The sequence below is a fragment of the Saccostrea echinata genome, unplaced genomic scaffold, assembly GCF_033153115.1.
Source record: "Saccostrea echinata isolate AGI-Se365-2 ecotype Australia unplaced genomic scaffold, CSIRO_AGI_Sech_v1 ptg000002l, whole genome shotgun sequence".
NCBI lineage: Eukaryota > Metazoa > Mollusca > Bivalvia > Ostreida > Ostreidae > Saccostrea > Saccostrea echinata.
Genome location: NW_026889751.1, coordinates 27,701,542 through 27,724,970, shown reverse-complemented (window position 1 = coordinate 27,724,970; position 23,429 = coordinate 27,701,542). Strand labels below are relative to the sequence as shown.

Sequence of the window (23,429 nt, the reverse complement as noted above, 5' to 3'; positions counted from 1 at the left end):
TTTTTTTTTTACTTTTAGTATACATCTTGTACAAGATCAATGTAAAAGTGTGCAAATCTGTTGAAATTTCCTCTGAAAAGAAGGGATGGATTGAAATCAGAAAAATTGCTTAGGAAGTATAGAAGAATGTTTTGAGAGTTAAAAAGAGGGGAAAAGAAAAGGGGACCAAGTACATTCAGTACCTCTATATAAAATTCCTACCTGTTATCTACGATGATGAAGTTGATGATTTCTGCGACTTGTTTGGGCAGGTGTTCCAGAAGTGGCAGAAGAGTAGCAATAATCTGTGACATCATTTGTCCAAGGAAAGGCAACTCTAGGCTAAAAAAAAAATCAAAACTAGGCATATTCTTCCAATAGATATAAATTCACAGCTGAGAAATTTGATCCTGCTTTAAATGCATCAAGTAAGTTTCAGCATGTATGATATAACCAAAACAATTAAATTCTAATGTCTAAGAAGAACATGCAATCTTAAAGAACATTTTTACTTATCAATTTTTACAGTACTCTTTCAGTGTACATTACCTCTTTACAAAACAGTTCCAGGCTCGACAAATAATCTCAATGAACTGTCGATCTGTAAACTGGAGTCCAATCCTGTAGAGAACCAAACAAAACTATAAACATCCATGTCAAAATCTAGTTAAACATGACCACACATGACAAAATTTTATACCAAAATTATTTTTCCATTTAGAAGATATATCCAAATTTAACGTTTGTCACAAAATACAATTTTTTTTTTTTTTTTTTGCATGATGAAATTTATTTATTTGTAAAGAAATAAAATCAGATGGAATAAATTAGGTTTATTCAAATTTTAAAGATTATCATGAAAGTCATTAGAAACAGAGAGCTTTACAAATAGAAATAAATTTTCAGGGATTATTAACTCAATAAAAATTAAGCATATAATTTTTGTTTATAGAAGTATTTTGTCTTCATGTTTCAATCATAATGTATTAAATTTATTTATCTTGTTACAACCTGATTAATTATCCTTTGAGCCCCTCTACACCCGCTATCTTACTTAACCCAGCCTCACTTTGGATCCTTTTGTGACATCATTGCTTACATCAAATTCGTTGCTGGTGTTTGCTTCCAAAATATCTGTGTTGCTTACCTTATTTCAAGCCTTTTATACCGTTTTTTCCTTGCCAAATCATGTAGATATATTTCACCACTGGATGTGAATGCATATTATGTAATTATTGTATAGATGTGTACTTTATAACTGAATTTTTGTGTTCATCACTGGAAATTTCCAATTTCTTTGAAACTTCACATCAAGATGTCGGACTAAGAACTCAATGGATTCTTCAAACCTAGGGAATTCGACCAACGCACAGATTTGGGGATCACAATTTCTATTCCCCTATAAATAATAATCAATCAGGGAAACTGTATGAAGGTCAATTCATTACTAATTTTTGTCAAATTTTTGTATCTCATTCCCTAAGTTTTAAGGTTTTAGTATGTAGGAGATAACTTTTTAGAAAATGTACTTCTGTATCTCATCCTCGAAGTGTATTGTTTACTAAAGGGGGATAATTTTTATTAAATGTAATTTGATCTCATCCCCCTTGTTCCAATTTGTGTTTTAAAGGGGAATAACTCGTATTAAATTTGTAATTGCAGAACAGTTGTCCAAATTGAATTGTTAATATTTGTAGTGTGTAGTTATTTTACATGCTTACATTGGATACAATAAATTAATTTACCTTACATAATGTCCTGTTTTTCATTAGTCAAAGCAGTCAACATCAATACAAATCAGACAGGTATAAATAACAACTAGTCTAAAATCTGTAAGTTATAATGTCACACTTACCTCAAGGTCCCGATCACTTTATGGCGGATTGTTCCTATGTGTTTCTTCCCCATCAGTTTAATAATGGCTGTCAGGCTTTCCATTGTCTACAACAAAAACCAAAATTACTTCACATTTACTTGGAATAAAAATGAACAGTTAGAACAAAAAGAAACAGCTTGTCTGGTAAATTTTGCATCATATTTAAACAATTTAAAACTTCAAGAAACAAGTGTATGTCACCCACAGGTTCTCGAGAGCAATACAAAACCTCGACTTTTATTCTAAAATTAACTTTAACTGGGTTTCAAATAGAGATAAATCCTACAACACTACAACTTACCAGTTTTTTGTCGGACAGTGGGGTGCTGGCGTTGAGTAGCTGGAAGTCAAAAAATGCGATGACTCCTAGAAGTCTGGGCTGTAGGTAGTCAGCCATTTGTTCTGAAGTCTTGATGTCTTTGGGACCCGTGTAATTGTGATCATAGGTGGAGAGATGTCGCAGTCCATTAAATACCTTCAATAACACAAAAATCAGCAGCAATCTTACAGCCTTTTCTTAATTTATTTACAGTATTGAAATATTTCATTTCTATAACTACTGCAATGTACTAGCATCAAAAATTATTCCAATCATAATTTTTAATCTCTCCCTTAAGAAACTTCATGTACATGTATCTGTACCAACAAAATTTCCCACCCCCTTACTCATTACATTCATCCCACCCCCTTACTCATTACATTCATCCCACCCCCTTACTCATTACATTCATCCCACCCCCTTACTCATTACATTCATCCCACCCCCTTACTCATTACATTCATCCCACCCCCTTACTCATTACATTCATCCCACCCCCTTACTCATTACATTCATCCCACCCCCTTACTCATTACATTCATCCCACCCCCTTACTCATTACATTCATCCCACCCCCTTACTCATTACATTCATCCCACCCCCTTACTCATTACATTCATCCCACTCCCTTACTCATTACATTCATCCCACCCCCTTACTCATTACATTCATCCCACCCCCTTACTCATTACATTCATCCCACCCCCTTACTCATTACATTCATCCCACCCCCTTACTCATTACATTCATCCCACCCCCTTACTCATTACATTCATCCCACCCCCTTACTCATTACATTCATCCCACCCCCTTACTCATTACATTCATCCCACCCCCTTACTCATTACATTCATCCCACCCCCTTACTCATTACATTCATCCCACCCCCTTACTCATTACATTCAATCAAAAGTGTATGTACAATGCACTGCTGTAATAAAGAGGTAAAAACTCCAGTACCTGGTTATAGTGGGTGCTGAGATACAGGAGGAGTTCCTGATGAACCACCTGGAAATTCATCCTCAACAGCTGGGCAAGTTCAAGGTCAGTCTCATTCTGTTAAAATGTTGCAAAATCATTATATACAGTATCTCCATAGAATAAATATTCATTTTCAAAACAAAGGATTTTTTTTAAGTAAAGCTAATGTAAAAATATAATATACTGTATAATGATCATTTACAATGTACAACAGCTATGTGTTAAAATTTGTTAGATCAGAGCATTCACTTTCATGTACATGTGAATCTTCTCACCAATTTCCAGGAATATTCATGTAAAATCAAATAATTTACATAAAATATGTTTACGTAGAAAGAATTCATAGCCTTTCCATGCCTAAACAATCCAGTCAAAATGATTTATTTGAACATGAACTGTTTTAAAAGGTGAACAAATGGAATATAACACCTCACTGACCTGAAGGAAAATGATGGCTCGCTCCATCTCACTGCGCTGACAGAAACAGACGAGGTATGCAAACACATACTTAATGTTCTCCAGAAGTAGCTTCATACGACTCTGTAACATTAATGGTTTATTATTATAAATATTACCACAGATCCTTCATGGTGCAAACATATTGTATAAAACTGTAAAATGTCAGTTTCTGGCTGTTTAAGCAACTTTGCAATGCAACATAGGCAAACTCTTTTTACTTTTAAACTTTAATTTCTAAATATCAGTTAAAAACGCTTGATACTTCTCGTTTCTGTAGAACATCTCCATTTTATATACATGTATAACTTAATGAGGAATCTATTAAACAGATTTACCATCAGGTCTAGAATGGTGCAATATATCTATAGAACAGAGACTTAATTGTAGATTTGGATGGCAGGACACAAATTTTTTTTTAGTACAAATACTTACTGGTAGATCTAGGATGGTGGCTATCATTTTGATGAGTGAGGAAGCTTCTGATGACGCTGTACTGACAAACTGAGGGATCATACACTTCCCAGCAGCCTGTTATACAAAAAATACACAGACAATGTAAATGATGCATTCATGAATTACTGCGTTTAAAATACACCGTTAAACTCTTGCAGATGAAAATGCAACAAACTTATATACAATGTATCTGCCTTTTTTGTGTACAGGCAATTATCAAGCAGGATTCACATTTAGGGCTTTAGATAAAACTGTTTGAAAATTCTTTCATTATCACTGCCAATTTACATTCAAATATACCTCCCGGTAACCTAAAGCTTGAATATCATTTGTGAGAATTTTTGAACAATTTTTGATAATTTTTTATTAAACTTGCTAAAATATAAACAGTAATATATACTGTAAACCACATTTCCTTTGTGGTTAATGTTTTGACATTTGTTAGTATATATGTATACAGTACAGCTCACGAGTTTCTTCCACCCCACCGTGGAAAACACACGGTGGAAAATACCCCGTGTTACACCGTGTACACGGAGTTCCACCGTGTGCGTATATTGCGATTACACCAAAGACGCACCGTGTCGCACCGTGGACATTACCGTTTCATCGGGTGACCCTCCGTGTTCCAGCGTGCAAAAAAATTACGGAAGAAAATGGTTTGTTTATAAAAATAATTTTAGAATTGAAACCATAGGTATGTTGGTTTAATTGCTAGAAAGAAATAGTAAATGAAAAATTATTTAATTCAAACAGCTCACTATCACACATGTAAGGTCATAACATAACAGCGGCGTTCAGTGTAGACTTTGGTTCACCGTTGACGGTATACATGTATATATCAATTGAATAAATTTGTTTTGATTTCTGTTGAATTTATATTTCATATTCATTTGAAAACAAAAACAACCACATGTCGATTGTGCAAATTAATATATTTCTGACGTATGCTATAAGTGCGCAGGTACAAATCCAAGTACAAGTACATGGTCTTTGAACTTAATAATTATTCAATGCCAAACATAGATACGGATCGATAATTTAAGTTGTTATTTTCTCTGTGAAATAATATGGTATTAAAGGTATCAATTTGACAGTAAAGGCATTTACAAATAATACCTATGATATCAGATAACTAATTTAGCATCATCTGATCACTACATCGTAAATAATAATAGTGAAAAAAAATGTCGAGTCAGTATATTATGATATTCATACGGTATATGAATAAAGTCTTATTTTGCAGAAATAATTAAAATAAAAAGTGTAGACCACTTATCAATGAAGATACTAAGTTGCTACATGTGAGGAAGAAAAAGTACATGTACATGCAAGAAAAAACAAAACAAAACACGTAGCATTCACTAAAAAATCTTATACGCAGTTTGGTAGTCGTACAGTCGGCAAATTCACATGAAAATCAAGCAGTTGTATGCATCCATTGATTAAACTTGACATTAAGAGACATAAATGTAAAAAATTCAATGTTTGAACGTTTATTTCTGTCGAATATGTAAAGTGTCAGTATTTCTATCTGGGTATTTTTTTTATTACTACTTAATCTTCTATGATCAGTACGAAAAGTAAAAAAAAAATCGCTTGAACTGCCAATGCAGCATTTTAAAAATTCTATTACAAATTATATACTATTCACTTTTTTCGTAATAATTAAAAATTATTTTGAATTCCATATTTTATAATGTTAAGATACGAGAGAGAGAGAGAGAGAGAGAGAGAGAGAGAGATTTTACTTTCAGGTTCATCCTTCTGTTTTTTGTTGTTGTTTTTTTCATATACATATAATGTATCTCTCTTATTTTTTTAAAGAAATCATAGTTCACCTCCAGTTTTTATTAATCGAAACAAAAAAGAATCGGTGCAATTTAGGTACAAGTTCAACCATCACATACGGAATCCACGTGCTCTACCTGTCAATCAAATACCGGATATCGATGAATTGCAGAAACTTTTCGTGTATATATGGAGTCACTCCTTGGCTAATATATTTCACACCTGTTCAGAAGAAAAATATATTGGGACATTCAGTTGCTGTGGCCTTGGGACATTATTCACATGTTGAAACTCTAGACGAGTGTATACTATACACCCCAACTGGCTTCGAAACTTACATGTACACTTGTCGGGAAGTTAATTGGAACTTGAAAAATAAACAACTATTTATTTAATTGTTTATAGAATTTTTAGTACAGCAACATATTTTTTAAAAAGAAGTTACAGTTACAAACGAATATTATTCAAATATTATTCAACTGTATCTAGATTATATAAAGTCGTTATATACTGTAACATAACTTACATGTACTGGTAAAATGAAGAAAAAAGAAATCATAACTCTCCATGTCGTAAAATTGTCTCTCTTTCGTTGATTTTATAATTTATCATTAAAATGCTATTTTTGAAAAGGATTAGAATAAATCCTTAAAAAGGACAGGTAATACAATAAATAGGCATATGTAAATATTGATCTTTTTTTAACATGTCTGTGTAGAAATTATCCATAAAACTCATTATGAAAAAGGGGGGGGGGCTGTTATTAAACGTAGGAAGAGCACATATACAGTATGCTTGCTTTTATTTAATGGTTTGAAAAATCTACGCTAGGTACTAGTAAAATATAAAATCTTCAATCTAGTTTTTCATATCTCCTACGCATATGCTTAGTTAGGCAGTGAACGCATTTATTTAACAATTATAGCAGACTTTTTTTTCATACACGTTACGGAAGAAAACTGTTTGGCTTTTTACATCATTGTTTAACATAGAACATATTGCAGAAATATCATTTTCACTGAATAGTATCATTCGAAATTTTTTCCATTATCGACGTCATTGACAATTGTTGAGCATAATTATAACGTTTTACGTCTTATCGTTTACATATTGTGATTATTCTTGGCGACAAGTTTTGTGAAAAATATTGTGCCCATAATGCTTCGATCTGTACACAAAATGCAAGTTAAATATTAAGGTTTTTATTTTACACATAATTCTGAACAATTACAAACAGACACAGATGAAAAAGTGGGGCATCTTCAATACCTGAATATCAACATTTCATATTTTTTGATGGCCTGGGCAGAGATTTACTCATTACACAGAGACTACATCGGGTCTCATCTCAATATGGGTTCCATTACGGGACGGAAATTTAAGTCAATCTTTTCATAACTTTTTTTTTCATCCGATTAAAATCAAATTAAACAATATATTTTCTGTGTCGTATTTTGATGTAGTAATTATTAACATATACAACAGTTTCTACAGTAATTTATAATTTAAAAAAAAAGTACGTCGGATAAGATAATCAATTGACAATTCCACATTGATTTCCTGAGCATAGTGCAAATGCAGAATATTCCTTTCTAATTTTTTTTTTAAATTTAGGTTTAGCTTTTGTTTTACAAACAAAATAATCTTTAAGAAGATATCTTCCAAATAACACAAGATTGCTGACTGCATGATAAAATTCTGTCTTTGTTAAATTCATTGACACGTCAGTACAATATCGAAAGTAGGAAAATGCACGCTGCGGATGATATGCATTTCAATGATTTTTATTCTAAAATCTTCAATGAATTATTTTAAAGTCATTTCAAACCACTTAACGTTGATTAACCAGCACGGAGTTTCATGGAGCAAACGCACCGTGTCCCACCGTGTTCACACCGTGTCGCACCGTGTGCCAGCTTTGCGCTGAAAACGAACATCAAAGACACCGACATTTTTCAAAGTCCACGCAAAAGCGTGGACCAAGGGTCCACCGTGGCCGGTGTTTTCCGGAAAATACTCGTGAGCTGTACTGTATATGCATTAAATTCCTTTCAAGATTTTCAGTCTAAGCTTGTTTCTATCAAGACATACAGCTATTAATAGTGAGGATACCACAAAGTGAGATATTAAGTAAAACAAGATGTGTTTGTGAAACACTGATACCCCTGTATGGTAGCTCATGGCCAAGGTTTAAAGTTTTTCAAATGTAGGTTAAAGTCCAAGGTCATAGTCAAGAAGTCAATAATGTTGGTACATAAGGAAAAGTCTTGTTACAAGAAAAGCACATGAAATATGAAAGCCCTAGCACTAAGCATTCAGAACTTATGGCCAGTGTTAAAGTTTGGTAAAAATCTTTCAAAAGTATTCCAAACATCAAGGTCAAGGTCTAAAGGTCAAATATGTTGGTACCCAAAGAAAGCTCTTGTCACAAGAAATACAGAAGTGAACCATGAAAGCCCTAGCTTCGATTACAAGGGCATAAAAAGAAATTCAAGTTAAGCACCACAAGTTTATCTGAATTGAGAATCACTGACCTTTAGAAAGGACTTGCAGTCTCTGAAATCTAAAACATCCGCCACATCTCTTAATATCTCATCTGCCGATCTGCCAGCATTGCTTTTCTGGGAGTCTAACATTGCCGTCACCAAAAACTAAAATACAGATTTGATATTTTTTTAGTGCTACAAAAATGTAATATGTTGTTGACAACATGCATTCAAATCATGAAGAATACTGTAACAATGAGAGAGTCCTTTATCTACCTTACAAATCTGCTGTCTTGAGTTGAGAAACAAATTCTGAGTTTTAGTTTTCTTGTATTTGGCCACTGATTTAAGCTGAAAATCAGAAAAGAAATACTTGTTAACGCCCAAAAATATTCATGTGATGGTAAGGTCAATACATCCTGCAGTCCACTTGTTATAAGCATCCTTTCAACAAGTTTAACCTTGCATATTTACTTTTTTGTTAAAATACATGTATGATTTTGGTACCTTCAAAATCTGTCCCAATGTAAAAGTGCAATGTTAGATATAATGTCACTATGATATTGCCTACCTGTTGGTATGCTATTGCTGCAATTAACTGGACTTTAGACAGCATGTTTTCAAGTAAACTAATGATGACCACAAGTAACAACTCATCCTCTGCTACCCTAAAGTAAGAAAAAACACAGAAAGTTCCCATTAAAAATTGCCAGGTCTACAGATTAAGTCATACATATAATTGTAATAATAAATCAAACAGTCAATATTTCATGGATTACTTTATCACCTAATGAGCAGTTAAATGTTTGTGGGCAACAAAAATTTTACTATATGTTCACTGGGACATATTTTTGTGGGAAACTTGTACATACACAGGATTTGATAAACTGATATGGTGACAGAGTTCTCAATCCTAGTGATGTAAATTCATGCAGGGTTCTCATTAACGCAAGAATCTGCGTCCTAGACGCAGCAAAATTACTCGGGATGCAAGGTTCTTAAAAATGATGCGTCCGCGGACTAATGATCGGATGTGTCCTCGTTATCGAGAAAATTCGGGTGATTTCGAAAACGGGGAATTTAGATGTTAGGATTTGTCAAAGAAATATTTACCGTAATCAAAACCTTCCTGTAACTATCATAAAGTTTATCCAACTTTTCTTGTACTTATTTCTCTTCTTTTTTTTTTTAAACAGGGATTGATCATAAGATATTTCATGTTTATTAGTCCATAGTCATAATAGTGTCGCATGCCAAACTCCGACAGCTGTAAACACACTGCAGCTTTTATAAAAAAAAAAAAACACTTTTGAATCTTGAGTGTTATCTACATGAAGAAACCATAATTACTGCTTGTATACACAATGCGGCATGATTATCTCATGAATTTCACCCAGTGCAGACGACCGACAGGATTAGTTACGCCTCATTGCACATGACACCTGTGATTGTATACAGTCAACTTTTGGGTACTAGTTGATTATGCAACAGTTAATTTTAGATTTATAAACACCAAATTAATTTTATGGCAATTGATTAAGCGTCCGCTGTATGTTAGAATATGCTTGAATGCATTACCAGTTTATTTACTTGAATATGTTAATATTGCGTAAACAAACTGATAAAATGATAAAGATTTTTAGTGATGTTTCGATGGAAGGATACTGCAATAATTTAGTTGGGACTCAACATAATTTTTCTGGGACGCATCAAATTTAGCTTGGACGCAACCTTCTCAGAAATCTTGAGTCCTCGAACTCAAGTTAGCAAAATCCTAGTGAGAACCCTGTTCATGGGTGAGGGTGACCTATGAAATCCATGAAAACATTGATCCCCTTGAGCAAGACGATTCCACAGCAAAACTTACCTGCCAATCTGGGCGATTGTTAAGATCACAGTCTGTTGAAGTCTGACATTCTGTTGGACCCGTGCTGACTCCAGTGTCTCTTTCAGTGTGCGTACAATCAGCTGATTGGAGTCACTGTTTCCCTCACCTACCATGGAGCCTATAATCTTACTGAAAAAGAAAAATAAATTCATCCGAATCATTCAGTCACTTGTGTACAAGAAAGTTCCAAAATTACTTTACAAGTCTTAACATTATTCTCAAAGAATAAAAGCCAAGTGGATGCAGTATCCTTTAGATATAATCGTCTATTATTCCTTTGAAGATATAAGATTTATGGGTATATAAAGCTATGTGATACCTGAACTGTTCTCTGACCCCAAAGTCAGGGTCCTGGATGAGGGACATACAGGTCTTTAACATCTGTATGGTAGAACTGTTGTTGGAGCGGACTCCAATGTGTCCAAAGATTCTCTCTAGACTACAGTTGATCAGCTCTGAGGACAGAAAAAGATTCTGGTCTTACATACATGTATTACTTCTCGATAAAATATAAGTGTTTAATTTCAAAATACATGTATATAGGGTCAAATTTGAATGCTGTTTTTTTCTTTCCTATGGCACTAAATGTTTAAGCCTGTTTACTTAAAACAGATGGGGATAGTGTTCTTAAATAATTCTGTTTGATTTAAAGCAATTGGTTATATTATTGTGCAAGGCTAACTGCTTTTATGAGACCACAATTATACCATAATTATACATGTATAACAAATGATTTATAGGCTGTTGTGTAGAATTTATCATTCCCTTTATTAATCTAATATCCGCCGAAGCATGGCTGAAATATTGCGGACTCGGCGTTAAACAATAAACGATTAATCAATCAATATTAATTTAAAACATTTATTTGGATGAATGTTATACAAATATTTATCTCATACATGTACATAGCATCAACTGCAATTCTTTTAATTGTCATAATCTTAATTTGTAAAAAGAAAAATAAAATACTGACTTAGTTTCACTTGAGTGTTGTGTCTGCCGATAAGATTCAGGAAAGGTGAAAACATATTTGGATCGACAAGTTTGGGTCTCTCTTTTGATGAAGCATTCTCATGTTTATCTGAAAACAGAAATCAATCTACCAAAATAGGGGAACTTCCCGCTGTACCTAATAATGTATTTAATCTCCTAATATCTACATTAGACAAAATTTCCAACTTTCATTTGTACAATAATTATTAAATTATAATTACTGTCATTATTATTGATGAGAATAAGAACTTGATTTTGGAAGAGATAGCAATTAGTCATGTGACTCCGGTGATTTTGTAAAATACCCACCCAGCAGGTTGTCACAAGATAAACACTGGATCTTACGACAGTGATCCACCAAAGCAAACTTATTTCTCTCTTTTCTGAAAAAAAAAAGTTAGAAGTTGAAGTCTTCATTAATTTCTACAACTGCTTCTATGCTCTTCATTAATCCAGTCGCTTGTGTTCCCAAGCAAATCATCCGGATTATTGGCATTCAGATTAACAAAGCTCCACTGTACATCAAAATAATAATTGCTGTGAACAATGGGCCTGAATGACTCACCTGAGTACAGCCTTTCTACAAATGACACAGGCCAGAATTCCAGCTATTGAGACTAAAGCTTCCTGGGTCACAGAATCAGGTTTATTGACCATAGGTCTATCATAATAAAAATGGTATTAAAGAGACATCAAAAAAACTTTTCATAACATATCATTGGATTTCATCATCGTTATCCACTCAAGGATTAAAACCAACAAAAACATACAGCAAAAGGTCATGAACCAGGTGATTTGCATTTGGTCCCAGATGAACCAGTAACATGGGTAGACACTGGACAGCTGCTATTTTCACTTCAGTATCGGAGTCTGTCTGTTAACACAGAAGTAACATTTGTAAATCTGTAATACTTTTAAGTTACATTTTATTACATATCTACATGTGGGGTTGGGTTACTTACACATGCTTGCCGGTACACATGTACCCTCCACTGGGGGGAAACGTCTTTAGGCAACAAAGACAACCCTCTAAGACACTCACATCTGACTTCATTATCTGCAATGAACACAGATACAATGATAAAATTCTCTTCAAACATATCTGATATAAACCTGAGAGCAATCTCTATTTCTGAAATGCTCTTAATTGCATGTATTTGCAAAAGTAATTTTCACCCAATTTTTCTGAGATTTCTTGACTGATCTTGCTGACTGTCTTAGTCTCTGCTGGTTTCAGGTCCATCCATGAGGGATCATTCTGTGTGGAAATAAAATAGTGGATTTGATTAGCAATTTAATGGTTAAACTTTGGTTTCTATGACATGGATCAGTCAAATTGTGTGGAAATAAAATAGTGGATTTGATTAGCAATTTAATGGTTAAACTTTGGTTTCTATGACATGGATCAGTCAAATTATACTCAGTACAAGTCAAATTCAGTTGGCAGTCGCAGACTTGAATCAAATTTTAGTTTCAACTTCTTCTCTGAAATCTCAAAGTTTTTCCAAAGTGCTGTCATGCACAAGATATTGAGGTTTTAGATGCAACTCAAATTGAGACATTGAACAGCTTAGGGTCTTATATCTACATGTACTTACAAGTAACCATGGTAACGACAATATCCAGCACATTGTATCTTCATGATCAGTCCACTCTACATAAAACAATATTTAACACTGTCACAATTTTGTTTAATTTGATTATGTTGGTTATGGTGTACCATAGGTTCATTCTCATCGTATAGTCGTTACGGATAGCTGGTCACGGCTGCCAGACCGGTTTTAACAATTTTGTCTACGTGTAAGTTAGTTCTGAGCAGGCCGTAGAAGTGAGAAGGTGTGTCCTTCCTAAGTACAAATGTTGTATGACCTGTGTGGTCGCGAGAGAAAAAGCTACGTGCTTTGGGCCTGAATGTTTTGTGTGTGTTCGAGAAGTTTTCCTGTGTGGACAGTAGAGTAATTTTGAGAACTTTGGCAGCGGTGAGTTTGAACTGTATATTTTGTTAGCTAGGTTTTTTTTGTTATTTTTTTTTTTTTAAAGAAAAAGTTATTATTTCATTACTTTGTTAAGTTCAGTTTTATTTGTACTAGATAATGTACCCGACATATTCAAGTATTCCTTATGAATGCGTTTATTACCGACTATGGAAACCCAGACCTTTAAATAATGTGTTATTATAGGTGACCAGCTGTGTATGTGCGTGTTTACAGTAGCAGATGAACATTATGGCATACTGAGACATTCGAGGAAATTCTACGTACTAAGGCGTTGAAGGCTAGAGGGACGTGCGACCTTTGGACAGTGTTGTAACCGTAATTCCATGAGTAACCAACGACTGTGTGTCTATGAACAGTATACGGTAACGTCTTGGGTCAACCTCTGTGGTCTCGCCAGTCAGTGTTTCCGATTTTGATTTTATTCGCACATGGCAATAAAACATTTGTCGGGTCTGGTATGACTCTATTATAGTTGGTATATTGATACTATCATTATTTTTTTTGTTTATTATTATTTTGTTTGTTTGTTTTTTTTTTTTTTTTTTTTTTTTTTTTTATTTGTGCGAGTGTTGTAGATGTGCGTGTTGTGTGTGTGTGGAGGTGTGCAGATATTCTTTGCATTTTTTTTTTGGAGCACTATAATAAACTTGTTTGCACTTACTCTTTGTTCTTTTTCAAAGATTTGGTTACAGCGAGGGAATATTTCCATGCCATTATCACAAATTGTGACAATTGGGGGCTCGTCCGGGATGGAAATATTTAAGATCACATTATCCTTACGCTGATTTAACTGAACTTTGAAAATGGAGAAAGAGTTAGAGAAATTAGTAGAGATTGGGCAAAAGTTAGGTTTGCAAGGAGATCAGTTGTTAGAATATGTTAGAGAAAAAGAGAGAGCTGAAAGAAAAATTGAAGAAGATAAATTGTTAAGAGAGGAGAGAGCAAAGGAAAGAGAGGCGAAAAGAGAAGAGAAAGAACTTGATTTGCAGATAGTGCAATGTGAGCAAGAGTCTAGGAGAAAAGAAAAAGAGTTGAGCATGGAGATGCAAATGAAAGAATCAAACAATCATTTGGCATTGTTGGAAAAACAAATTCAGTTAGAGAGAGCAAAAGCAGAGGCATTAGCATTAGAAATTAACTCTAAGCATCAAAGTACCCCCATGTCCCCTGATGTGTCTGTTCAAAGTCGTGCTAAGTTGCCCAAACTTCCTCCATTTAATGATCAAAGAGACTGTATTGACGCTTATCTACAAAGATTTGAAAGGTTTGCAGAAAATGCTAAATGGTCTAAGGATACATGGTCAATAAATCTTAGTGCTTTGCTTACAGGTACTGCTCTTGAGGTTTACTCTCGTTTATCTCCTGGCGATGCATTTGATTATGATAAGCTCAAATGTTCGTTGCTTCAGAGGTTTAGATTGTCTGAAGAAGGTTTCCGCGAGAAATTCAGAGGTAGCAAGCCAGAAAAAGGGGAGAATCCCCCTCAATTCTTCGCGCGTTTAGACAATTATCTGAAAAGGTGGATGGAACTCGCGATATCCCCATCAACGTTTGAAGGCTTAAAAGATCTTATGTTGCGCGAACAATTTATTTCAAGTTGTAGTAAGACTTTAGCTACTTTCTTACGAGAACGTCACCCGAAAGATGTTAAGGAAATGACGCGTTTAGCAGAACAGTTTATTGAAGCGCATGGCACTTCTTCATTTTCTTACGATCGCACAAATTATCGAGTAGCGACCGATGATGTGAGGTCAACATCAACAACGGTTCAAAAGAAACCTTTTTCAAGTACAGGTAAGAATGATAGAAAGTGTTATGAGTGTGGTCGAACTGGACACATCGCTAGAGATTGTTTTGACAGGCTTAAGAAAGGAATTCGTACCCACACTTACAAAAGCGCAGCGATGTTAACCTCTGGTTCTTCATCAAGGGTTACTTCCCGATCTACGAAGTCACAGCTCCAGAAATTGGATGTTGAGGTAGAGAATCAACTAGGAAACCAATCCCCTGAATCAGGTAAACATGTAGGTTCTTTGTGCATTTTGTCAGATAAACTAAAAGATTGTTGTATACAGAACAATCAAGTAACATTACGCTGTGGACATATGTTACCAGTTATTGGTGGAGCTTGTCGTGTTTGTCATAATATGCCAGTTTCAGATGGGTATGTAGGTAATCATTCTGTGGAGGTTCTGCGAGACAGTGGATGCAGTGGGGTTGTAGTAAAACACAGTCTAGTTTCTCAAGACCAGCTGACAGGGCGGAATGTGGAATGTGTACTCATTGACGGAACTGTCCGGAAAGTTCCTGAGGCGTACATCAACATACATACACCGTTCATATCAGGTAAGGTCAAAGCTCTATGTATGAACAACCCAGTCTATGGTTTAATCATAGGTAATATAGACGGCGCCAGAGATCCATCAGACCCTGATCCAAAATGGGACACTCGCAGAAATAACAACGAAGTTGTGGAAATCGATACACAAGAATTGGTGGTAGGCTCAGCCGTACAGACAAGAAATCAAGTTCAGAAGGAAAAAGAAAAGTACAAAACATTGAAGTTAACTAGTATCACTGACAATTTTACCTCAGTAGATGATATGAGAGTTGCACAAAATGAGGACGCTACACTGGATAAGTATCGGGAATATGCAAGGACTGGTGTTCGGAAGTTCACAGGACAACAGAATGTGTCTTGGTTTGTCATTGAAGATGATCTGTTGTTCCGATATTTTCAGTCTCCGAAGGTGAGTAGCAATAACATTTTTAGACAGTTTGTTGTTCCCTCACCACACCGCATTACAGTTATGAAACTTGCACATGATTGTGTACTGTCTGGTCACTTGGGAATTAAAAAGACAACGGATAGGGTATTGTCTAACTTTTATTGGCCTGGAGTACAAGGAGATGTTGGAAGATATTGTAGATCCTGCGACATGTGTCAGCGAACCGTACCAAAAGGTAAGGTCTCCCCAGTTCCACTAGAGTCAATGCCCCTCATTGATACTCCATTTGAGCGAGTTGCTGTAGATTTGATTGGGCCAATTTTTCCAGCAACCGATCGTGGGAATAGGTATGTACTCACTATGGTAGATTACAGTACAAGGTACCCTGAAGCCGTCGCACTGAAAGGCATTGAGACGGAACGTGTTGCTGAGGCAATGTTTGAATTCTTCACTAGACTTGGAATTCCTAAGGAGATTTTATCAGATATGGGAACCCAGTTTACGTCTAACCTTATGAAAGAGGTAGGTCGTCTACTTTCCATTGCACAACTAACAACCACTCCGTACCATCCTGCCTGCAATGGTTTAGTTGAAAAGTTCAATGGAACACTTAAACAAATGCTTAGACGTATGGCTGCTGAAAGACCCAAAGACTGGGACAGGTATATAGCACCTTTATTGTTTGCATACCGCGAAGTTCCTCAAGATAGCATGGGTTTTTCCCCATTTGAATTATTATATGGTCGATCAGTCCGGGGACCGATGACAGTTCTACGAGAGATGTGGACGAAGGAATTAAAAGACCCAGAAGTCAAGAGCACTTATCAATATGTGATCGACTTGAAAGAGCGCTTAGAAGAGACATGTGAATTAGCTAGAAAGTCCTTACAGAAGTCCAGTCAGCGCTATAAGAAATATTACGATCGGAAAACAAGTTCACGTTCATTCAGTGTCCAGGACAAGGTTTTAATCCTCCTTCCAACGGACAAAAATAAGCTACTCATGCAATGGAAGGGTCCATTTACCATCGTTTCCAAATGTGGAATGGCTGACTACAAAGTTGATGTTCAGGGCAAAATCAAGACTTTCCACGCTAACCTTTTGAAGAAGTATGTTGAAAGAGAAACAAATTCACCTGAAGTTCTTAGTTCTTGCTCTGTCATAGAAGAAGAAATACCTCAAGATGGTGAGAATTTAGAAGTCGAGAGTGATTTCCCTCTAGAGATACCGCCTTCCGAAGCCAAGGAAACATTTGAAAACGTGAATGTTGACGCGGATCTGACTGAATCGCAACAAGAGGACGTCAAAAAGATTTTATCAGAATTCAAAGATGTTTTGTCTGATTTACCTAATCTTACTCATTTGGCTCAACATGAGATACATCTGACAACTACGGATCCTATTCGCAACAAGCTGTATCAAATTCCATTTGCTTTGCGTGATTCCGTTAGGGAAGAAATCAAGAAAATGATTGAGATGGACATTATAGAGCCGTCCGAATCTCCGTACGCCAGCTCTATTGTTGTTGCCAAGAAAGCTGATGGTTCTAAGAGAATATGCATCGACTTTAGAAAGCTAAACAAGGTGACAGTGTTTGATGCCGAACCAATGCCTGATCCCGAGGAAATTTTTGCTAGAATTGGACAAAGTAAGTATTTTACTAAAGTAGACCTTTGCAAAGGATACTGGCAAATTCCTATGAGGGATGAGGACAAAGACCTGACATCATTCGTCACTCCTGATGGTTTGTTTAGGTTCAAAGTAATGCCATTCGGTTTATCAAACGCGGCGGCCACATTTAATCGTATGATGCGTGTTCTGTTGAAAGATTTAAAAGATACCGATAGTTTCATTGACGACATCTTAACTCATTCTGAAACTTGGGAAGAACATTTGGTGTCTATTAGGTGTCTATTAGAAAGACTACGGTCGGGGAAACTGAATGCAAAACCTTCTAAATGTTTTATAGGTTTTAGCTCACTTGATTTTTTAGGTCACTCAGTTGGAAATGGTGTAATGCGACCTAATAATGACAAACTTGAAGCAATCAAGAATGCCCCTCGTCCTGAAACCAAGAAACAGGTACATTCTTTCTTGAGACTGATTGGTTATTACCGTAAGTTTGTTCCCAATTTTGCTGTTGTTGCTTGTCCTTTGACGGATTTGACTAAAAAAGGCACCCCAAATAAAATTGAATGGTGCGATGAACATGAGAGATCTTTTATGAATTTAAAGTCATTACTGTTACATGCCCCAATTCTGAGACTCCCAGACTTTAAAAGAGATTTCTTTCTCAGAACAGATGCTTCCGACTACGGAATAGGTGCTGTTTTATTGCAAATGCATGAGAAAATGTTTCCAGTGGCATATGCCAGTAGAAAGTTGAATGAAAGAGAGAGAAGTTATTCTGTGATTGAGAAAGAGTGCTTAGCTATTGTATGGGCTGTAAGAAAATTTCAGGCATACTTGTACGGTAGGACTTTCCTTTTGCAGACAGATCATCAGCCATTGGTGTATCTGAACAGATCAAAAGTTTCAAATGGTAGGTTAATGCGCTGGGCCATCTTTCTGCAGTCCTATAATTTTGTAGTTCATGCTATCAAAGGTGTTGATAACGTGGGCGCTGATTTTTTGAGTCGTCATGTTTTGTAAATATAGTTGTTTCATGTTTACTCTCAAAATATGATTTCCAATTTTGAAACTTAAAAGGGGAGGTATTGTCACAATTTTGTTTAATTTGATTATGTTGGTTATGGTGTACCATAGGTTCATTCTCATCGTATAGTCGTTACGGATAGCTGGTCACGGCTGCCAGACCGGTTTTAACAATTTTGTCTACGTGTAAGTTAGTTCTGAGCAGGCCGTAGAAGTGAGAAGGTGTGTCCTTCCTAAGTACAAATGTTGTATGACCTGTGTGGTCGCGAGAGAAATAGCTACGTGCTTTGGGCCTGAATGTTTTGTGTGTGTTCGAGAAGTTTTCCTGTGTGGACAGTAGAGTAATTTTGAGAACTTTGGCAGCGGTGAGTTTGAACTGTATATTTTGTTAGCTAGGTTTTTTTTGTTATTTTTTTTTTTTAAAGAAAAAGTTATTATTTCATTACTTTGTTAAGTTCAGTTTTATTTGTACTAGATATTGTACCCGACATATTCAAGTATTCCTTATGAATGCGTTTATTACCGACTATGGAAACCCAGACCTTTAAATAATGTGTTATTATAGGTGACCAGCTGTGTATGTGCGTGTTTACAGTAGCAGATGAACATTATGGCATACTGAGACATTCGAGGAAATTCTACGTACTAAGGCGTTGAAGGCTAGAGGGACGTGCGACCTTTGGACAGTGTTGTAACCGTAATTCCATGAGTAACCAACGACTGTGTGTCTATGAACAGTATACGGTAACGTCTTGGGTCAACCTCTGTGGTCTCGCCAGTCAGTGTTTCCGATTTTGATTTTATTCGCACATGGCAATAAAACATTTGTCGGGTCTGGTATGACTCTATTATAGTCGGTATATTGATACTATCATTATTTTTTTTGTTTATTATTATTTTGTTTGTTTGGTTTTTTTTTTGTTTTTTTTTTTTTTATTTGTGCGAGTGTTGTAGATGTGCGTGTTGTGTGTGTGTGGAGGTGTGCAGATATTCTTTGCATTTTTTTTTTGGAGCACTATAATAAACTTGTTTGCACTTACTCTTTGTTCTTTTTCAAAGATTTGGTTACAGCGAGGGAATATTTCCATACCATTATCACAAATTGTGACAAACACTATATTTATTTATTCTCTTCATACATGTATGTAACACATATACCTCACAGAATTAAGAAGCTAAAATAATGGTTCAAAAAAGGAGATGTGAATTGCTTTTCTTTGAAATTTTAACTGATTAAATCATCTGAGATTATCAGTTTCTTCACATCCAACAATTAATTGTGACTGATTGTAAGACTGATGGCTTAACACCCATGCATTTAATAGAAATGAACTATCATTAATGTTAATGTATTCAAAAAGTTTAGCAGTAAAAGGTAAACAGGTAGACTGGTCAGCAAAAAATGAAGTTTACGAATCAATGTATTGGATTTTTAATCTTTCTAAAAGTCTTTAGATAATACCTTGTGTGTCTAGCAGGGCCACTATTGACCTAACAATAGACAGTGTGTTTATATTCAGTTCATCAGGATTCCAGTGGTGACTGTACTGCAAGGTCAACTTCCAGGTGTCAAGGACACTCTCCACAAGGTCACGTGGTAACCATAACAACAAAGAGCTTGCATCTTCTGGAAGACTGATAATACAAACAAAACCATAGAGCAGATTGAAACCTTTCCATAATAAAAACCTATTTCAGAAGAACTTGCATTGTTAGGGGGAAGGTGAAGACTTGGGTGTTTTTTTTTGGTGGGGGGGGGGGGGCTTAGAAAATAACATATTTATTCTTGGTTATATGAAGACTCACATTTATTAGCTAAAGAGGAACTTACTATGAAATCATTTATTTTCGTGGGGGTTATTTTTTTTTGTTTGTCTGGTAGAAAGAAACCAGAAATTCATGTCCTCCATGAAATATTACAATTGTAATCAAGACAACATGAAATGTTACAATTGTAATCAAGACAATGTTACACTTCATCAATTACAAAATAAAATCCCCACAAACCAATGTATATTCCTCAAACAGGGAATATTTGACCCCATGAAAAAGTGGATATTACAATACACTTTGAAGACCACACAAAACCTCACATTTTCTTAGAGAGGAACTTACATTTTCTTGTGGTTAGCGGAAGCCTCAGTTTTATTAACTCTAGTCTAGAGGTACTTACGTTTTTTGTGGTTCGATGAAGGCCCTGTTTTATTAGCTCTAGTGTAGAGGAACTTGCATTTTCTTGTGGTTAGAAGAAGCCTCTGTTTTATCAACTCTAGTCTAGAGGTACTTACATTTTCTTGTGGTAAGATGAAAGCCCTGTTTTATTAGCTTTAGTGTAGAGGTACTTACATTTTCTTGTGGTTAGATGAAGCCTCAGAACTTGTCATGACGCCCACACTGATCACCTTTATAGCTGTGTGAATCCCCTCCAAAATCTCTGCATGCTTGTCCTGTATACAATAAATAAAAGGTCAAATACATCCACCAATGATGTTCCAGTGTGGTGTGATAAATTAACCCCATTCTTTACCTGGTTTGGGTCCTTTAAGCTACTGATTAGTTTTTTAATCTTTGATTTCAGTCTCAGGTATCTGTGTGGTGGTTTTGCCTTCTGTTGGGTAGGCTGTTCATCTGCCTTTCTGTTAAAAAAAATGATCAAGACAAGTCAATAAATTCTTACATTCTTTAATCTGATACATTGATGAATTTTTCATGTACATGTATTTGTGATATATACATGTAAATTACCTTTTGCGTTTAAACTGTGAGGCACCTGTATCTGTTTTGTCCATTGCCATGGTAACTGATGTATCTGTTAGTCCACTGTACGTCTGTCTGATGTCAGACATTAACAAAATCACCAGAGGCCTCACCAGGTACTGCACACAAAACCAAAAAAAATCAGAAAACCATTTATCTCAATTATTTTCAAAAATAACTTTTTAAACTCAGTTTAATGTCACTTGACCTTTCATACTTTTACTTACCTTTGACCTAGTATTCTTTCCAACTTCCTGTAACAGTACTGAAAAGACTTGGTCTTTGATGTGTTTAGTTTCCCCTTCCAAGGGACCAACTACAGTAAGAGCCTCTAAGCAATGACTCAGTAGGTCAGACAAGGACATTGCCATGGCAACAGTAACCATGTTGTGGAAGCCATGTTGTTGGATGTGGTGACATATTTTCTGTAGGATGTTTTGGTGCTGGAAGTCTGACAGGTGATTGGGGGTCAGGGGCTTCTTGTCGGCCAGACACACACTCAACAGAACCTGGGCCGTCCTCTCCTCTAGTGTCTGCCTTTCACTGTGGAATCAGAAAAGACATGTTAATAGGGAAATTTTATTGTCTTCCTTTTATTTTCAACTCCTTCAATCTTGTTGTCAGATGGAAAATTAAAACGGAGCAATTCAACAGTTAACTCTCTTTGAACAAAACTGCTGTGTCTGGAATAACTTAAAATGGGGCAAAATTAAAAGTGTAAAAGTGTGAAAATACCAAGAAGCAAAAATAATCCTGTATACAGGACTCCACTACAATATCTGATTTACATATACAGGGAATATTCACAGAAAACTTTGGAGAGCTGAAGTTTAAATAGGTAATATCTTTACCTAAAACACAGATTGTTCTAGATTTGGATCATACTGATAACCTTACTTTTTGATCCAATTTTAATAAGGAATATTGATAGAACATGCACACACACCCTAAAAATATACTGTAAAAGTGTCTAAAGCATTGGAAACACAATTCAGAAACTGCATTGAAATCAATGACAACCCTTGCTATTGACTTTTGGATGTCAGACATGCTAAATGAAAATCACTGATCCTCAGATCGTTTTTAATTTTGATCACTGGATTTTGTAGAGACTTCTTCACAAGTACATGTACATACTGTATATTATTTACTAAAACATCCTACAAGAATGAAACAAGACATAAGCTATCTTCACACATATACATGTCCAAATACCGGTATTTGGGAAAGGTTTTATTTTTTAATCAAACCAACCACACAGCAGGCCAAGTAAAAATGTCATTCTAAATACAGTAAAACACGCTTATAACAAAGTACCAGGGATGGACAATTTTGCTTCGTTATAAACATAATTCGTTACATCTGTTAAAATTCACAATATATTTAAAAGACATGGAGAATGATGAAAATCCCTTCGCTATAAGTGTCAATGTTTTACTGTATGAAGCTCAGACCCAATCATTCAAATACTACCTGATTTCTGCCTCCTTACAGCCCTCACACAGCAGTTCTACTAGAGCACTAAGGCAGGCAATGAAGTAGTCGTGTATGTGAATCTGTGGAAGTCCCTCCAACAACAACTTCTCAATTACTCTCAGGGACTCCTACAGGAATTAAAGTTCACCAAACACATATAAATAAGATACAGTATATAATAAGTTAATTCTGCAATGTTGGAAATTTAGAGTTCAGACACAAAAATGAAAAAAAAAAAAAAAACAGAATTGAAAAATATTAAAATCCCATTTCTTTGGTATTGCAGGAATAGGATTTTGAAAGAAATGGCAAAAATCGCAAATGCAATCTGAATGCTAACTTTGAAGGATTCTTGGTGGAATCAGAAATCTACTCACAATTTTCATCTCCAGATCATAAAATTCCAGATGGCAGCACATGGCTCCCCAAACCACGTCACACAGGGGATTCCCCACCAAATCAAGGTCATCACACAAGGACAGTAATACTTTCCTAGAAATAGAAATAGACCGTTATTTTAACAATAAAAAAAAAATTTTAAACTGACTAAATTTTCTTTGTAGAATTCAATGCTGAAAGGAAATTGTTAT

General features: G+C 35.4%; 1 protein-coding gene across 1 annotated transcript in view; it reads right to left on the bottom strand.

Moving 5' to 3' along the window:
• The window catches only part of LOC133176060 (serine/threonine-protein kinase ATR-like), an 88,848-nt gene that overhangs the window by 46,371 nt on the left and 19,048 nt on the right, over nt 1–23,429 (bottom strand). Inside the window, exons 7-32 of the mRNA XM_061311235.1 lie at nt 23,217–23,331; nt 22,837–22,967; nt 21,591–21,906; nt 21,352–21,482; nt 21,134–21,242; nt 20,953–21,053; nt 20,069–20,241; nt 12,824–12,879; nt 12,402–12,483; nt 12,188–12,282; nt 11,996–12,099; nt 11,791–11,886; nt 11,535–11,608; nt 11,206–11,313; nt 10,552–10,687; nt 10,212–10,361; nt 8,916–9,012; nt 8,621–8,695; nt 8,393–8,509; nt 4,047–4,142; nt 3,594–3,695; nt 3,135–3,230; nt 2,157–2,330; nt 1,835–1,920; nt 529–600; nt 202–321 (exon numbers count right to left, since the gene is read on the bottom strand). Coding sequence (XP_061167219.1) covers nt 202–321; nt 529–600; nt 1,835–1,920; nt 2,157–2,330; nt 3,135–3,230; nt 3,594–3,695; nt 4,047–4,142; nt 8,393–8,509; nt 8,621–8,695; nt 8,916–9,012; nt 10,212–10,361; nt 10,552–10,687; nt 11,206–11,313; nt 11,535–11,608; nt 11,791–11,886; nt 11,996–12,099; nt 12,188–12,282; nt 12,402–12,483; nt 12,824–12,879; nt 20,069–20,241; nt 20,953–21,053; nt 21,134–21,242; nt 21,352–21,482; nt 21,591–21,906; nt 22,837–22,967; nt 23,217–23,331 — 3,012 coding nt within the window. The remainder of the gene's footprint in view (nt 1–201; nt 322–528; nt 601–1,834; nt 1,921–2,156; nt 2,331–3,134; nt 3,231–3,593; nt 3,696–4,046; nt 4,143–8,392; nt 8,510–8,620; nt 8,696–8,915; nt 9,013–10,211; nt 10,362–10,551; nt 10,688–11,205; nt 11,314–11,534; nt 11,609–11,790; nt 11,887–11,995; nt 12,100–12,187; nt 12,283–12,401; nt 12,484–12,823; nt 12,880–20,068; nt 20,242–20,952; nt 21,054–21,133; nt 21,243–21,351; nt 21,483–21,590; nt 21,907–22,836; nt 22,968–23,216; nt 23,332–23,429) is intronic.